This window comes from Lipotes vexillifer, unplaced genomic scaffold (genome assembly GCF_000442215.2).
Source record: "Lipotes vexillifer unplaced genomic scaffold, Lipotes_vexillifer_v1.1 scaffold70, whole genome shotgun sequence".
NCBI lineage: Eukaryota > Metazoa > Chordata > Mammalia > Artiodactyla > Lipotidae > Lipotes > Lipotes vexillifer.
In genome coordinates, this window is record NW_006789896.1 from 1,574,344 (window position 1) to 1,593,441 (window position 19,098).

A 19,098-nucleotide genomic window follows, 5' to 3' on the forward strand; every position below is an offset into this window, starting at 1 on the left:
AAAAGTGGGAATTTGGAGCAGGGAAAGGTTTATTGCAGGGATAAGCAAGGAGAATGGGTGGCTGGTACTCAAAAACCCCAAACTTCCTGATGATTTGGGTGTGGGGGGGTTGGTTATGGTAAAATTTAGGGTGAGAGCTGCAGGGTGTGTGACTTTCTTCTGACTGGTTGGTGGTGAGGTAACAGGGTGGTGCTCCAGGAATCTTGCCCTCAGCCTGAAGTTACCATCCTCCACCTGAGTGGGGGGCCTTCGTTCCTGCAGAAGAACTTAAAGATATTATATGTATATTCCTTGAGGAGGAACCAGGACCCTACCCCAAGGCTGCACTATTGTTTCTTGACTGCTCTTCCCTTGTTTCTGCATTACTTCTCTTCCCTGATTAGCAACTGTCTGAATCTGCCCTTTGGAACTCTGGGAAGGTCAAGGAGGCTGAATAAAACCTATTTCCTAGAAAGGCTTTTGTGCCCAGGACGGCCCCACAGGGTCCTGCTTGGTTTCAATACTTCAGAAAAATTTTACTCTTTTTATGTAAAAGAGCATGCTACAAAAATACAAGGTCAAGTTCAAAAGCTAGCAAGAAGTCACTTAATTTCCCAGTTCACAGCAAAGCATTAATAATCATCATCACACCTAATGTTTGTTGAGCACTTAGTATGCAGCAGACACTGATCTTCACAACAACCTTACGAGTTACTTTTATTACCTGTTATTAACGGCTGAGGAAACTTAGGCACCCAGAGGTTAAGACAGCTAAGGTCAAAACCAAGAGAGACAACTGTTCTGATCCAAAATGGCCCAAAATAGATCTTCCCTGGTGGCGCAGTGGTTAAGAATCCGCCTGCCAACGCAGGGGACATGGGTTCGAGTCCTGGTCTGGGAAGATCCCACATGCCGCGGAGCAACTAAGCCCATGCGCCACAACTACTGAGCCTGTGCTCTAGAGCCCGTGAGCCACAACTACTGACCCTGCGTGCCACAACTACTGAAGCTCACGTGCCTAGAGCCCGTGCTCCGCAACAAGAGAAGCCACCTCAATGAGAAGCCTATGCATTGCAATGAAGAGTAGCCCTCGATCTCTGCAACTAGAGAAAGCCGCGCAGCAACAAAGACCCAATGCAGCCAAAAATAAATTAAAAGAAAAAAAGATATTTAACAAAATGGCCTCAAATAGCATATTTAGTCACAACAACCTGAGAAATGGGTCAGACTTTTGTACCCGCACATTTAAAATGGAGAGCCAAAATTGTACAAACTGTACTTTCAAAATAAAGTAATATTGGTTGTAGCCTTAATAACTTAGCTATGTTGCCATAGTTGTTGCTGTTAATTTAGCACTTTCACTAACAAAAGAATTGAAGATAGATTAAAAAAATGCTTTTTATTCCCCAGTGATTGGTTCAGTACACATGAAGAGAAATTGTTGAAGCCCAAAAGTCACATTCTTCTAAAAATGAATTTTCTACATGAATTATTCAGATAATTACCCAGTTCTCTATGATACTGTTACCGAGTCCATGCTCGCTCTGTTTGCCACACAACAAGCCAGTAAATCAGAAACAAGGTGTTGAGGCAAGGAATACAAGTTTATCCAGGAAGCCAGAAGACCCAGAAGATGGCAGACTAAAGTCTCAAAATAACCACTTATTGGGGTGTGGATGCCAGTTTCTTTTATAGTAGAGAGGGGGAAGAGATGAGGAAGTAAAGTAAAAAGACCGTAAATTTTGCAAATATCCCCTGTAATGGCCAGCCTCAGGGAGGGAATGTGTTAATTTCTTATTTCTTGCAGCCATCCACAGGTGGACAGGGTCGGGATATTTCCCTGAACAAAGGCCTTTGGTTTAACATTCAGGGGCAGTGTTCCCTGAGGCAGGCCACTATTTATAGACGGTATCCTTTTAGTGAACAAAGCAGCGGAAAGCAAAGGTTAAAGTAAAAGAAACAGATCCAACATGTAGTCAGATTTGGCTCTTCCCTGTTACAATATTTTTCCCTGGCAGATAGTGTCAACTATATAATAGAAGGAAAACTATCTTAATGCCACATGCAAATTGTCTATTTTAGGAAACTACTAACTTATTCTGGGCTAATTGCTTAGGACTGTAGGTAACAGTGAGTGCTATACACATGGTTTGCTCTGCAGTAGAATACCTGTTGAACCTTACCTGGGGGCATGAGGAAGATAGCAGGGGCTCAAGATAGTACAGCTAAAATGCTTAGTTTTGGAAGGATGTAGTCTAATTCTTCCATGGCACCCAAGCTACTTTTATCATCTATAAAATGAACTTTGAATGTTCATTTATTTGCTATTAGGTCAAATGGGGGTGACTGAAGAGTTTTCAGACCATGAAGCACTATAGGAGTCACCTAGTGATTTCAGATGCATGCAGCAGTAAGCAGTAGCTTGCAGCAATTAACAGCGAGTGGTAGCTGGAAGCAAGATCTTAGTTCCCAGACCGGGAGTCCTAACCACTAGACCACAGGGGCCAGCGGCTAGGGCTTGGGTCCCTAGTTCTTGTCTGCCTTGTCAAGAATGAATTCAGGCGAGGAGGCAGAAGGTAAAGAGAAAAGGAAAAAGTTTATTGGAAAAGCAAAGTACATGCAGAAAGACACATGGGCGAACTCGGAGAAAGAGTCACGCCTTTGGGAAATTGTTAAATTCTTTATAAAGGGGCAGTTTTCCGGGTCTTTGTCTTCCTTCTGGCCAATCATCTTGTTTTGTTCTCCCCTGGCTAATTTGTTTCAGGACCCTCCCCTTAGGTGCGGAAGCACCTCTCAGTCAAGATGGATCCCGACGTGAAGCTGTCTGGGAGAAGCAAGAGTCACCATGGCCTGGAGTTGTCCCCTGACTTTTGACCCCCAAGGAGCCTTTCTGCCCATGTGTAGTGTCTCCCTTGCCCCAAGGTGAGGGGAAGCGGAGATCCCTTGGTCCTTTACTCAAACAAGGTTTTGCCCCTCTTTGCTCTTGCCATGACTGTTATCTTAAGGCATCCACAAGAGACAAAGCTTGGCTATTTACCCTGTCCCTGTCATTGCTTCTATTTCAGAGCAAGCAGGAGACTGACTGTAAATGCCTAACCTGCAGCCCACCTATCTCCTGTCTCAGGACATGCAAACAGGAGGCTAGTTGTAAGTATCCAGTCTGACCCACTTTTTTCTGTCTCATGAAATGTAAACGGGAGACCAGTTGTAAATGTCTAACCTGGGGCCCATCTATCTCCTGCCTCACTAGGATCTTAAAATGCAGATCCCAATTTAGTAGGTCTGGAGCGAAGCCTGAGATTCTGAATTTCTAATAAGCTCCCACGTGTTGTCTGTGCTATTACTGGGGGATCACACTTGGAGTAGCAGGGACTAAACTAGAGAATGAGCTTCTTCACCTATTTGTTCAGAGGCAAAGATTTAAAAGTTTGATCTGGGCTTCCCTGGTGGCGCAGTGGTTGAGAGTCCGCCTGCCGATGCAGGGGACACGGGTTCGTGCCCCGGTCCGGGAAGATCCCACATGCCGCGGAGAGGCTGGGCCCCCGGTCCAGAAAGATCCCACATGCTGCGGAGCGGCTGGGCCTGTGAGCCATGGCCGCTGAGCCTGCGCGCCCAGAGCCTGCGCTCCGCAACGGGAGAGGCCACAACAGTGAGAGGCCTGTGTACCGCAGGAAAAAAAAAAAAAAGATGTTGCTGTGATTTATGTCAAAGAGTGTTCTGCCTATGTTTTCCTCTACTCCACTTCCACTGCAGGGAGAAAGGGTTCAGGGAACTAAGATCCCATATGTTGCAGAGCCTGGACAAAAAAAAAAAAAAAAAAGATTAAAAATAAATTTAAAATAGGAACTTGCCTGGTGATCCAATGGTTAAGACTCCGCGCTTCCAATGCAGGGGGGCAGGGGTCGATCCCTGGTCGAACTGGGATCCCACTTGCAGTACAGTGCAGCCAAAAAATAAAATTAAATAAATAAAATAAAATATTCATTAAAAATAAATTAAAAATAAAAATGTTTGATCTGGGGGTCAGGGAGGGGGGATGTGCCTTCCTCATCTATTTATTCACCAAGTGAGTGTCTATTATGCGCTAGACCCTAGAGATCAAGATTAAGGAGAGCACTGCCCTGTCCTTATGGAGTTTCCAACCTAAGGCGGGAGCCTGACATTCAGCAAAAAACAACTCCGTTTAAAAAACTCAAGGCGGGGGTAGGGGGGCAAAAAAAAAGCTCAATACCCAAAGGCTACCCCTGTTGAAACGTAGACCTAACCTTTTGCACCTAGGTACTTTGGTGCGCATGCGCCAGGCTTGCCGTTCCCCTTCTCTGATTGGCTGGCGGGACTGGCTTCTAGGCCTCAGCCAATGAGGCTCGGGCTGTGAGCGGCCGTTGGCGGTGGTAACCGCAATGCTGAGGGGCGATGGCTGGGGCTGCTAGCCCGTTCCGAGGTCGCGCCGCAGGGCGCTTTCCGCTCGCCCTGCCTGTGGGCGACGTGAGTATCTCTGAGGGTAGAAACAAGACCTTTTTCTCCACGTTCAGGGTTCTTCCCCGCCCCCACCCCGGGCTGGGACGGGAGGGGGGGACAGGAATAATAATAACAGCGTATATTTAATCAAGCCTTCGCCAAGGCCAGGCACTGGGCCGATGGCCCTTAACCTTGTGATGTCGTTGAATCCTCGAACCGTGAGATGAGTGCTTACCAGGATTTCAGAGGAGACTGGCTACCTAAGGTCACGTGGGAGTAAATGCAGGAGGCTGAATTCAAATCCAGGTGCTCTTATTCCCTTGATTCCTGTCTCCACGCCCCACTTTGGGAACCAGTTTCCTTTTTACCAGGAGTGTCACATTGTGCAGGTGTTGGGGGTGGACATAGAAAAGTCTAGAATACGGGGGCTTATTTTTAAGTTTTTTTCTTTTTAAATAGGAAAAGCTATACATACTAAAAGCATTTATGGGAAAGATAAGCACTGAAATTCAGGAGAGCTTCTGTCTCTTGGGATGGCAATGCAGGGGCTTCATTTGAATCTTAATTGTTTTATGTCTTAAGCCGTGAGGTGGGAATCTAGGTGTCATAGTATTCCCTTTCCCGTTTGTCTGAAATACAATTTTAAAAGGAAAACACGCCCATGGAAAAATTTTCAAAGGATTAGCTGTACACAATGAAAAGGAAGTCTCCTCCCACCCCAGACTTCTAGAGCCCCTCACTAGAAGCAGCCACTGATACCAGTTTTGTGTGTATCTTATACATTTTCTGTAGTATGTACAAGCATATATGTGAGTTTGTTTTGTTTGCACAAGTGGATCCTATTGTATACAGTTCTGCACCTTTAATGGCTTTTTTTTTTTTTTTTTTTTGCTGTACGCGGGCCTCTCACTGTTGTGGCCTCTCCCGTTGCAGAGCACAGGCTCCGGACGCGCAGGCTCAGCGGCCATGGCTCACGGGCCCAGCCGCTCCGCGGCATGTGGGATCTTCCCGGACCGGGGCACGAACCCGTATCCCCTGCATTGGCAGGCGGACTCTTAACCACTGCGCCACCAGGGAAGCCCAATGGCTTATTTTTAACCTCATTAAACATAAAAGTTTCTTAACCTCTTTTAGCCCTGTGATCAATATAATTTGGCAAGACATTCCCAGGGTTGCTTCTCACATGAGGAGATGTAGGTCATGGCCTGCCATAATGCATATGTACGTTTTTCTTCTTGCACATCCTCACCTGTAGGGTCCCAAAAAATCTCCCCCAAATTAACCCTGTAAAGAGTGTGGGAGAAAAAGAATCATGGCAAGAAGAGGATTGCGGGAACTGCTTTACCCTTTCCTAAACATTTTTACTTATAGTCTACAAGTAAAATTCCCCATAGACCCCACTGTTACTTGAAATTAATTTGTTGTAGTGGATTACTGGCAAAGTGAAAGAAGTGGGGATTCATTTCTCACTCAGGTTGCAGGGAAGTGCCCAGCTTCTTTCTAGTGAAGTAGCAAGGAGAGAGAAGCTTGTTTGACCCCAGTTAAGGGAAAGTGTCACACTTAATCCTTATTTTACCTCTTCTAAAACCATGTATACACACACGCATATTTTTAATTCTCCCAGTCACAGAACCCTTACATAAGAGAGCTGGGATTCTAGCCAGGCAAGGCTAACTCTAAATGTTACACCAGAGTGGGGCGATCCCTCGAGTGAACTCATTTGCTTATAAGCTGCTCTGCACGGCCCTTATCATGAACCTCCTATCAACTTCATCCCTGGTTCTTGTCATCATTCCAGAAACTGTGTTTGGTTCCACAAACCTGCTTGCTTTTTGTCTCTGATTTTCTACCTGGAACACATTTCCCTAGCACCCACTCTGAGTATTTTTCAAGGTCAAATTCCTGTAAGTGATGTTGGCACATAGTCTGTGGGACAAATTTTTAACCAAACGGTGTTTGAGAGGGCTGATTCCCCACACCCTGTCCAACACCTGGACATTTAAAATTACCAACCTGAAAAGCGAAGTTAAAAATCTCTTTTAAATTCATCTTGCTCACTATCCGTAACGGTTTTGTGTATTGTTATATTCAATCTATATGAGCATCTTCTATGCCACCGTGCTGAGAATGTGGCATCTCTCCCAGCACGGTGGCAATAGAGAGCAAAACGTGGTTTTGCTCTTTGGTTGGACAGCCGGTTGACAGGAGCTTAGGCACTTTAAGATACTACCTTAGTCTACGGTTCTGGACGTTCGATAAGAAACCAAGAGCAATGAAGGGGTGGGGGCCTGAAGGCGACAAAAGCGCCAGTCCAAAGCAGGTGAGAGGCGGCCGGTCCGGCGCGGATTCTGACGTCACTGCGGCGCGCCGCTTCCGATGCCCAGCGCCTGAGCGAAAGAATTCCCCCCTCGTTGGGGCGGGAGTCTATCCAGATCGCGGATCGCGCCGCGCCAGCCGGCTAGTTTGCCGGCATCTGCGTCCCAGCCGTGCCCGCGACCATGGCCACCGACTCGTGGGCCCTGGCGGTGGACCAGCAGGAAGCGGCAGCCGAGTCGGTGAGTTGGCTTCAGCCGTAAAAGGGTCAGGGGGCTGATTTGGCCGGGATCAGATGCCTGGGAAAAGACACTCCCTAGGTTGGTCTGGGCCGGGACGGGGTACGCGTAGGGATGGAGCCTGGACCCTGAGCTGGCTTTGTTTACCCACCCGCCAGCCCCCGACAGGTTACGTAAGCGCAGGTGAGCGCTCCCATAGCTAAAGAGCCCAGGCGCCCGCCTGTCTTCCTGGAGTCAGAACCCTGAATTGTAATAATCACCTATGTAGGTGTCATTTTCCACCTTCCGATTCTGAGCTGCTTGGGCTCAGGAACCATGGCTTATTCATTCATATTTGTGTGCTTCCTCAGCTTGCTCAGTGATGATGAATGATCGACTCTGTAGGCTTGGCAGTCAGTAAATCCTCTCCTGATCCGCTTAACTTTGTTCTGGGCCTGACACACAGTAAGCAAGATACGGGTTAAACGTTACTATGTAGAATTCATTTTTCCCGCCTAAACACTCGAGTTCTCATAGTGCTTTGAACCCGCTTTGTTGGTACTTATTTCTGTTAATTTCTCGAGAACAAGGACTTAGTCTTATTTTTTATAACTGATAAAAATGTTTCATATGCACATAGATAAAGAGTCAAATAGTTTTAGAAAGTGGTTCCCGCCAGTTTCTTCCTCCCCAAAGAAAACTGTTATTTCTCTTGACATTGATTTACGATACTGACCTCCTTGTTCCCTGAATAACATGCTTGCTTTGCTACTTGTTGAATTTTCCGGTTTAGGTGTTTATTGATTTTGACACTTTACTCCATCCTCCTTTCCCCACCACAAAAGCACACCTTCCCATTCCCCATCTTTCCATTATATTGTGATTTTAGTTAGATCAGTATTCTGTGCTTACATTATTAGTAACTCAGGAATACCTTTATTTCCTATACAACTTTTCCCTTGGAATTTGTAACTGCCGTTTTTTTCTTTGTGTTTATCACCAATTCAACCCCAGCCTCTTTGCTAATTGTCTAAGTTTATCTCAGGATGTTCCCACACATCAAGTGATCTGTCAATTCCATTTCTGAGTCCCCCTGCGGATATAGGGGACATGGGTTCGTGCCCCGGTCCGGGAAGATCCCACATGCCGCGGAGCGGCTGGGCCCGTGAGCCATGGCCGCTAAGCCTGCGCGTCCGGAGCCTGTGCTCCGCAACGGGAGAGGTCACAACAGTGAGAGGCCCGCGTACCGCAAAAAACAAACAAACAAAATAACTGTACTAGTTGCCCCAGTTCATTTGGGGGGCTGGAGGGGAACCCTTTGCCCTCAATCTGGGGACTTCCTCCTGTTCTCTTGTATTGGATCCCTTCCTTTCTGTATCCCCTCTCTTCATCTTGCACGATTTGGTGGAGCCATTTATCAGCTTTCTGAAGGTGTATGGGAAGTAAATTTTTTAAGATACTGCCTTTCCGAAATTAGCTTATTTTGCCCTATCATTTGAACAATAGTATTGCTGGGTGTAGAATTGTTAGTTGGAAATTATTTTCCTGCCAAATTTTAAAGACATTGTTGTATTGCCTTCTAGATTTCTGTATTTGTTGTTGAGATGTCTGAGACCATTCTGATTCCCGATGTGACCTCTTTTTCCCTTTCTAAGCTTGAAGAATCTTCTATTTGTCTCCAGTATTCAGAAAATTCATGATGATGTGTCTTGATATGGGTCTATTTTCATTCATTTTACTAGGCACTGGGTGGGAACTTCAATCTGGAAAACTCTTGTCCTTGTGTTATGGGAAATTTTCTTGAAAAATTTCATTGTTGATTTCTTCCCCTTGGTTTTTCTTCATTTCCTCTTTCCAGACTCTTATCAGTTGAATGTTGGATCTCTTGGACTGCCTTTTAATTTTTTTAAGTCAAGTTTATTGTGATATAGTTTATATAAAGTAAAATTCACCCTTGTTAGTGCTACAGTTCTGTGAATTTTGACAGAGACATACAGTTGTGTAGCTATCATCACAATCGATATATAGAACGTTTCTACAACTCCAAAAAGTTCCCTCAAACTTTTTGCATTCACTTCCTTCTCCCCACCCATCTCTGGCAGCTGCTGATTTGTTTTGTGTCATTTTAGTTCCACCTTTTCCAAAATGTGGTATAAATGGAAGTATACAATATGTACTTTTGAAAAATCTGGCTTTCACTTAACATAATGGGTTTGGGATTCAACCATGTTGTTGCATGGATCGGTAGTTTGTTCTTTTTTATTGCTAGGTAGTATTCCATGCATGGGTGTACCACAGCTTGCTTAGTCTTCTGTTGATGAACATTTGTGTATTTTCTAGTTTTTGACATTAATGAATAAAGCTATTATATACATTAGGATACAGATTTTTGTATGGACTTATGTTTGCATTTTTCTTGGGTAAATACCTAATAGTGAGATTTGCTGGGTTATATGTTAAGTGTATGTTTAACTTTATAAGTTACAAACCAAACTGTTTTCCAAAGTGGCTGTACCGTTTTGTAATACCACCAGCAATGGCTAAGAGCTCTAGTTGCTCCACATCCTCACCAGCACAGCATGGCCAGTTTTTTCCCTCCATTCTAATAGGTGTATAGTATGTCACTGAGGTTTTTTTTTTTGGGGGGGTGGGGGGTTTGTGGTACGCGGGCCTCTCACTGTTGTGGCCTCTCCCGTTGCGGAGCACAGGCTCTGGACGCACAGGCCCAGCGGCCATGGCTCACGGGCCCAGCCCCTCCGCGGCATGTGGGATCTTCCCGGACCGGGGCACGAGCCCGTGTCCCCTGCATCGGCAGGCGGACTCTCAACCACTGCGCCACCAGGGAAGCCCGTCACTGAGGTTTTAATTTACATTTCCCTAATGACTAATGATGTTGAGAGTCTTTTCATGTGCTTATCTGCCACCTGTATAACTTATTTGAAGTGGCTTTTCAAATCTTTTGCCCATTTAAAAATTTTGATTGTTTTCTTATTATTGAGTTGGGAGAATTCTTTATGTATTCTGGATACAAGTCCTTTATCAAATATGTCACTCGCATAAATATTCTCCCTGACCGGAGTTTGCCCTTTAATTTTCTTAACAGTACTTTTTTGAAGAGGAGACATTTTCAATTTTGGCTAATTCTAATTTGTCAATTTTTTCATGATTAGTTCTTTTTGTGTTCTCTCTAAGAAATATACCTTACCCAAGGCCTCAAAGCTTTTCACCTGTATTTTCATCTAGAAGATTTATGGCTTTAAATGTCACATTTATGTCTGTGATCCATTTTGAGTTAATTTTTTTATGTAAAAGGAAGATTAGATCAACATTACCACAGTCAATTTTAAAACATTTTCATCACCTCAGAGAGAAACCTGTACCTGTCAGCAATCGCCCATATTTCTCCTCAACCTCCCAGCCCAGCCCCTTGTAACCACTAATCTGTTTTCTGTCCCCTTAGATATGCCTATTCAGGACATTCCCTATAAATGGAATCATATAATATGTGCTTTTTGGTGGCTGGCTTCTTTCACTTAGCATGTTTTCATGGTTCATCCATGTGGTGACACGTATCAGTATTTCATTCACTTTTATTGCCAAATGATATTCCATTGTATAGATACCACATTTTATTTATCTATTCATTGATGTCTATTGATGGGCATTTGAATTGTTTCTACTTTTTGACTATTATGAATAATGTTGCTATGATCATTCATATGTACTTGATCATGTACAAGTTTTTGTGTGGACATTTTCAGTTCTCTTGGGTATCTATCTAAAAGTGGTATCACTGGATTATATAGTAACTCTGTGTTTAACTTTTGAGGAACTGCCATACTGTTTTCCAAAGTGACTGCATCATTGTATCATCTTTAAGTTTATTATTTTTTTGAGATTAGTATCATCTATGAGAGGCACTATTGTGTAGAAGTTAAGACCTAAGACTTTGTAGCCAGACAGACTTGGATTCTGGGCCCAACACTTACAACCTTGGGCAAATTGCTTAACTTCTCTGTTCCTCGATTTCCACATCTATTAAATGGGGATAATCATAGTACCTACCTCACTGATTTATGGACATGCCTGAAATAAGTGCTATATAAGTGATTGTTATTATTATAGTTATTGTTATCTATAATTCATTTTCTTTGCAGGAATCTTGAATTACTTATCCATATTGTACAGATTAGTTGAACCTGGATAAGTTTTGTGAATTTACTTAATCATGCACAGGTAAATTATAATAGATCCCAATATTCTAAAACTGAACAAATGAGTAAAGACAGCTCTTTCCTTCTGCCTTGTGGAACTCCCACTGAGGATCTCCACAGGAATTGTGTGATGTAGGTGACTCTGACATGTGCGGTGCAAGGTTACTGTGTTTTAAATATTCATCATGCTCCATTTCTTATTCATTTTAGAAAAGAAAATATTAAATCCTATTTATATTTCCTCATTCCCCTGTGGTTCCTCTTTGTTCCCCTTGTTCCTTAGGAAATTCAATTTAGAGACGGGCAAAGGGAGTAGGAAACTCTAATGAGTAAGACTCTTAAGCCTCCTACTTCACCATTGTGCCTAAGGCATTCCTTATTCAATATAACTGAATAACCATTTAATCTTCCTTCTTCTGTCTCAAGAATCCTTTCTCAAGTAGCTTTTGAATAAAATGCAGTGTGTAACTGTATAGATTCCAATTATTTTAACACATCTTAAAAGCTAAAATATTAACTAAAGGCATTGAAAAAATGTAGATATTATAAGGTGGATGTTTTGGCTTTTTTGCCTTTTGGTTAATTTTTTGGATTGCAAAATAGTTTTGAATGAAGTTGCAAGAGAAATTGGTTTCTCCTTTTTGGTCCAAGTAAATGGAGCAAAGGAAGGAATCGGAACTAACTGGACTTTCAATGTATGTTTCAGCGTTCAGTTCACTGACATTGCAGTAGGTGATGTGAACTTCACTGTCCTGGTGCTTCTGCTGTTTAGGCTCTGAGATCCTTACAGCAAAGTGAGGGCTGAGTATGTTTTCAGAATCTGCTGGAACCTCTCTAGAATTCTGATACATTGTAATCAAAACAACATATCTTGGTTTCATTTACATTGTTGCTATCAACTTTTTCTGTACATTGCATTTTATTTATTTTAACTGTTTATTACTCTGTTAGCTTCAATTTTAACAATATACCAACAAAAGAATAGGTTGTCCTTTTATCACTGATTATTACAGTAAAGGATATTTCTAACTCACTTATACCTCAACCCTATCATTTATTTTAGGTAGCAGTTATCACCCTAGGAGTGAGTACTATTAACCCTGCTCTTGTAAATATTGCCAGTAAGTCAGTCTGTCTCTCTGTTTTTAACAGCCTTGAATATTAGGCTTAAACCATGTTCATTGGCAGGATGTGGAAGAGGAGAGCTTTAGTGAAGACTAGAATATATTGAACGCCTACTATATATCATAACATGGTGCAGGTTGCCTCATTCATTAACTGTTAGTGTGCTCTCTGTCCTTCAGAATTAATGAAGGATTTTTATTGCTTCATAGTGATTTCCTTTTTTTTTTTTTTTGCCAATTCCCTGTCTTTCCAGTCTCTCCAGTGTGTTCCCCCACTCCCTGCTTCCTCCTCCATCCACCCCAACAGCGAAGTAGACAGACACCAGACTCCCTTTTCAGTTTCCATCAATAGAAGTGAGGTTCCTCCATTCCCAGCTAACTACCCATTAAAACAGTTTTTTCATTCCTCCCTCCACTTTCCCCCTTCTTGGACTTAGAGGAAAAGCAGAAATGAACCTCAAGACATAGAAAACCTGTGCAAGTGGTGCTTTAAGCAATAGCCATTTGATTGTGGTGGTGATTTTCATTCTTTTTCCCTTCTCTACATGATGTCTTAAGCCCCACTTAATATTTTATGATTAGAGCACCTGCTTTGGCTAGATCCAAAGGTCAACTAAAAATAAAAATATCCCATCTTTAAGTTCTGTTCTTTTCTTTCTTTCTTTTTTTTTGGCTTTATTGAGGTATAATTGACAAATTTTCATACTAATAGGGGAGATAAGTCCTTCCAGGATATCCCTAACTTACAGTGTTTGATCAAAGTCCTAATAAATCTTTCCTTGAAATGTCTTTCCTTTATCCCTTCCTTTCTATTCCCACTTCATCCTGCTGGGTATTTTGATTACATAGTGTGCCATGATGCTCTAGGCTGTTCCCAATTTAAAATACCAGACATCAAGCACAAGGCAACCCGAATGTGAGGATGCATACTGGCGTGCTGTGGCCCTGTCGCTCCAACATAGCCTGCAGCGTGACTGACTCCCACCCACAGATGCTTTTCATTGCAGTCTTCCCGCCTCAGTGTTCTCTGAAGAATGACTGCATTTTCCAGTATGTCTCTAAATTTCCTCTTGTTTGAAAAATGAGAGTGACAACTTAAATGGTATTCTGTTGAGAGACTGAGAGAATCTGTGTAATCCGGGCATTAAGCAAACTCACAAATTATTATAATTCTTTCTAAGGATTGTAATTAGGAAGTGTGGATTTTGAGCTGTTGTGTAACCAGTTTTTTTCAACTGGTTTTGTGGGATATTTTGTTTATTCTCACTCTAACATTTAGTAAACAAAAGGAGCCCAGCAGAACAACCTAATGAATATGTCCTAACGAACAGGTCATGAGAGTGGTTCATTTCTTCCCAGCTTCACTGGGGGAGGCACTATTGTTGCAAAATCTTTTAAGTGATTTTCCCGACATTTTCCCCCCCATGTTCTCCATTTAGTTCAGCAACTTGCATCTTAAGGAAGAGAAAATCAAACCAGATGCCAATGGTGAGTAACTAAATGCTAGTTTGAAAACAAAAATAATTTCCTTTAGTATTAATGTTTTAACATAACAACTGTCTGGAAAAAAATTATATGTGTACCAGACAGAGCGCTGGCAGATATTGGCAGTCATTTGATTTGGGAATCAACAAACGGGATTGTTTGGTGTTCTGCTTCATATAAGCATGAGGATGCCTAATTGGCTTATAAATTATAAAGTGTATTACTAACCATGAAAATATACTGCCAATGATTATTTGTTTTTTAAAATATTCCTCAATTTGAGATGAGATAGACAAAGTATGAACAACCTGAGGGTTAACCTATTGTAATTTTTCTGAAATCGTATCTACCAAAAACCTAAGATGTCCATTGAATTTTTGTTGATGTATTTAACATTATAGGGGAGAAATTGTAACACCTCACTCTGAATTATTTTTCTGTATGTTTTTACAGAACTACAACATTGAATATATGTTTCTATTAATCAACAGTTTATATACAAAGAGTCTTAATGGCGCTATGGTGTTTGTATATTGATGAAATATGGTTTGCATAGATACAGATATTCCTCTGTTGAGCATCAAGGTGGTTTTGGTCATTGCTGTAACCATCTTTCTGTAACATGAGAGAAATATTGATGCTGTGAGGGATTAATATTAGTTTTTGAGGTAAAGTGAGAGGACTTGGAAAGAACTGAAATATAAGCGACAGTTTTCATAACTTTGTTTATATAGGAAGAATAAAATGTTTTTATCTGTGGCTTGGTTTCCTCATTTATTTTTTTGCTCCCCAGGCCTTTACATTTCTAGTGTCTCATAGAATTTGAATTGTCTCAGCTGTTGGGTATGGGATGTGATTTTGAATGACGGCCACTTTGTGTCTGATAAAGGTGCTGTGGTCAAGACCAATGCTAATGCAGAGAAGGCAGATGAAGAAGAGAAAGGTAACCTAGCCTAGAGTTACATACACATGAAGTTCTACAGTCTAAGAGAATGCAATGTTATGAGGTTTCATTTTTACACCTTACTTGGCTGGACTTTAATGGGAGTCACAGTGCTAATAAAAGTTCAACATAGTCATTGGTAAAGGGATTCTAATTCTTTACATTTTAGAGAAATTTTACTTTGAACAACTGATAAACTTCAGCAGCAGCAGGAAATATTCCCTGAATGATTATCTTGTATTGGTCTTTATAAAAGAAATTTTAACTTGCGTCACCATTTCCTAAAAAAATCATATATATTTGTTGGTATTTTGACACATTTAATGAACAGCTTATCCAACATCAAGATACAGACTTTGTTAATTTGGTTTTTTTTCCATTGTTGTGATGTGTTTTTTAAGCTTATAATTTTATTTTATTATTTTATTTATTTATTTTTGGCTACATCGGGTCTTCGTTGCTGCGCGTGGGCTTTTCTCTAGTTGCAGCGAGTGGGGGCTACTCTTCGCTGTGGTGCGCGGGCTCCTCATTGTGGTGGCTTCTCTTGTCGCACAGCATGGGCTCTAGGCACACAAGCTTCAGTAGTTGTGGCACGTGGGCTCAGTAGTTGTGGTGCACGGGCTTAGGTGCTCCACAGCATGTGGGATCTTCCCTGACCAGGGATCGAACCTGTGTCCCCTGCATTGGCAGGCGGATTCTTAACCACTGCGCCACCAGGGAAGTCCCTTAAGCTCATAATTTTAAATTTATATTGAGTGTAAATTGGGGAGTAAATGTTTGGGTTTGGATAGGAGAAATCAGTAACCTCAAGAAAGGATAGTTGTTAGGAATAGAGTTCTGGAGAAGAATATGAGGCCGCAACAGATGATATGAGTATCATAATTTTTCCCTTTAATAAAACTATTTTAATTGCATTTATAAATCAAAACTAAGCTATACCTTGAATTAGGAGCCCCAGTACAAATGCATGTTATTGCTTAAAATACCAATGGCAGCTGAATTCAGATGAGATCATCACGCTGGATTTCATGGACTTTTTAAAATCTTCACACTCTTTTTTTCCTGACAGAGGACAGAGCTGCCCAGTCCTTACTCAACAAGCTGATCAGAAGCAACCTTGTTGATAACACCAACCAAGTGGAAGTTCTGCAGCGGGATCCAAACTCCCCGCTCTACTCAGTGAAGTCCTTTGAGGAGCTTCGGCTGTGAGTATTTACTTTCTGTCTCTCCCCATTGTGTTTAGATAGAAATCCTAGGCCTGTTACAAGTATTTTTTCATCACTACAGAACATTTTTAGTTAACACAAGTTTCATAAAAGAATTTAGCTGCTTTGGGCTAGTAAGTAAAATTTCTAGGTAATTTGTAAAAGCTTTAGCTGCACTCCTACATTGTGTCCAGTTCACAATTCTAGTACTGTTAGCTAGATATTTGGCTTCTTTCCTTAACCAAGGAGACTGTGACTTTCATCTTTAACTGTTTTTCTAGGAAACCACAGCTTCTCCAGGGAGTCTACGCTATGGGCTTCAACCGTCCATCGAAGATACAGGAGAACGCATTGCCTTTAATGCTTGCTGAGCCGTACGTGTCCTAATGCAACTCTGTCCCATTTTTAACCTCCCATGTTTTTTTTTTAACTTTTATTATTTTAAAAAACTATACTAGTAATACATGCTCATTTTAGAAAAGTTAGAAAACAGTGAAAAATAAGAAAAAAGAAATAATTTGTAATCTCCCTCTCCCCTACACTATTAATATTTGGAGTAGGGACTTCTAGATGTTTTTCTATGTAAACTTGCATATGTATACTTTTTTCTTAAAGGAACCATATAAAATGTTTAAATGTTTTTTTGATACGATAATTACATAATAATATTTCTATGTTGGTAAATACATTTATATCATTTATATACACCATGATTTCATTATATGGATAAGTAAAATATATGTGTCAAATGTAGAAGACAAAAACCAAACAGGGTTCTAGGAGACCAGAATAGTACAATTGCTAAGGTCATTTTCTGGTGCAGTGCTTCTTATTCTTTCACAGGTGTTTGAATCTCATAGGAATTTATTAAAATGCAGATTCTGATTTCAGTAAGTCTGAGGTGGGGACTGAGGTTCACCATTTCTAATAAGCTTCCCGGTGTTGCTGGTGCTGCTGGTGTCAGACCACATTTTGAGGAACAAGGTTCTAGAGCATGAGGAACTTTTAATAAAAACTGATCCCTACATCACATACGATTATCTAAATTTGTACTGCATATAATCCTAAATCCCCCTTTCCCTCTTTGTCTGAAAATAGATACTTTAGGTCTGTATTTTCTCAAAGTTTTTTTTTGTTCTGTGTCATAATGTATTTTTCAAGATGGATAATGTCTTTTGAGCATACTTAAAAATGAATAAATTGAATGTTTATTAGATTGTTTCACATTTGCCACTTGTATTTATGGATCTTGATGCTTTCATAGATGCTCAGTGTTAGACTGTCAATGTTAGAAGAGATCTGAGAGAATTTTCTAGTACTTTTTCTTCATTAACATATTTATTGAGGGCTTGGTTTGTAACAGATACTATTCTAGGCACTTGGATACATTAGTGAACAAAGCAGACCAAAATCCTTGCTCTCAAGGAGCTTACATTCTAGTTTGGAGTATAGATGATATATTTTTATTAAAAATAAATCAAATATATAGTCTGTTTAAAGGTGATAGATTGTAAATATAATGAATGCCCCTGAATTGTACACTTAAAAATGGCAAATTTTATATTATCTATTTTACCACAATTTTAAAAAATCATTAATGTAATATACCAAAAAGCATTGACTTGTATACTTTAAATGGATGAATTGTATGGTATATGAATTATATCTCAATAAAGTTCTTTTTTAAAAAGGTGATAAGTGCTAAGGAGAAAAATAGAGCATGATGGGGGGATTGGGAATACCAAGGACCTGACTGCAGTTTTACTCTCAACATTTTATTATGGAAAAGATTCTTTCAGTGACATTTTACTGTGACTATTTACTATGCTTTATCATGTATCCATCTACCAGTACATCTTTTTTAAGGCTTTTCAAAGTAGGTTGCAATTTTAAATCAAGCAGTTAGGGTAGAATCTCATTAAATAGGTGATATCTGAGCAAAGACTTGAAGGAGAGGAGAGAGTTGGCATGTTATCATCTGGGGACAGTGGTACCAGGCACTGTATAGCTGGTGCAGAAGCCCTCAGACAAGAGCATGGCTGGCATGTTTCCAGAGCAGCCCCGGGGCCATTGTGGTGGAGTGGAGTGAGGAAGGGGGAGGGCAGTGGTGAGGTGGTAGAACAGAGAGCTAGTGGGGAGCCACATCAGGTGCGACCTTGTATGGCATTGGAAGAATTTTAACTTTTGCTGTGAATGAAATCTGGAGTGATTGGAAGGTTTTTGAGCAGAAAAGTGACATGAGCTGACTCACATTTTAAAAGAATCACTCACTGCTATGTCAAGAATAGATAAAAGATAAGGAAGGAGTACTTCAAATCAAAACCATAAAATCTTCTATTTGTGAAGCTAGCGTATGTAACTTTACTACAGAATCCAAGGCCTCCTTCTGTAAATTAAGTTGGAATATTCATTCTTTAATTAAGCTTCATGCTTCATTTTTATTCACTGAAAGAATGCATGAGATTTATACTCCTAAACAGTTTGTTTTCTTGTGCAGCCCACAGAACTTAATAGCCCAGTCTCAGTCTGGTACTGGTAAAACAGCTGCCTTTGTGTTGGCCATGCTCAGCCAAGTAGAACCTGCAAACAGATACCCCCAGGTAAGGGCTTGGTGAATTTTGGTTTTCTAACTCATAGCTGGAAGGGAAATGCCATTTGATGGATTAAAAGCTGAGCTTTGTATTACTTTTCACGTCAACTAGAACCCCGTAAGTTGAGCACAAACGTGGTTGATTTTCCAGTAATAACAAAAATCCTGTTCCCCTTTCGATGATTTGCCAGTCCTGGGATACTGCTGATAGGCTTGGCTTCTTTAGTTGCAAGAAAAACCTCCTTAATCTACAACTATCATCCATTAGGAACTTCTGAGAACCTTCTGAGTAAGAGAAAAGGAAGCTTATCTCCAATTGGAATTTCAGGTCCCTACTCACATGGGGCTTTTGGTACTCCAGTGGCCAATAGCTGTTCTCAAGTGTCTTTCCCCAGCCAGAGTTCTGACCTCTGAGAATTATAGCTTATGACTCTGCAGCTTAAAGAGTCAAATGGTGTGCACTTTATATATTCTTTGCTTCAGCCTCAGCTGGAGAAATCATTAAGTTCTAATGGTAATTCCCTGTTGCATAATAGTGAGTGTCTTGAATTCTCTCTCTGCATTCTTTC

General features: G+C 41.1%; 1 protein-coding gene across 6 annotated transcripts in view; it reads left to right on the forward strand.

The window, feature by feature from the left end:
* The first annotated feature begins 4,353 nt into the window (after positions 1-4,353).
* The window catches only part of DDX19B (DEAD-box helicase 19B), a 20,012-nt gene continuing 5,267 nt past the window's right edge, over positions 4,354-19,098 (forward strand). The window contains exons 1-6 of one of the 6 annotated variants that reach the window (XM_007462947.1): positions 4,393-4,464; positions 13,746-13,794; positions 14,681-14,734; positions 15,804-15,939; positions 16,221-16,313; positions 18,437-18,539. In XM_007462947.1, the coding sequence (XP_007463009.1) occupies positions 4,393-4,464; positions 13,746-13,794; positions 14,681-14,734; positions 15,804-15,939; positions 16,221-16,313; positions 18,437-18,539 (507 nt within the window). Of the gene's footprint in view, positions 4,465-6,883; positions 6,993-13,745; positions 13,795-14,680; positions 14,735-15,803; positions 15,940-16,220; positions 16,314-18,436; positions 18,540-19,098 lie in introns of those variants that run through there. The other 5 variants (XM_007462948.1, XM_007462949.1, XM_007462950.1 and 2 more) reach the window with 5 other exon arrangements.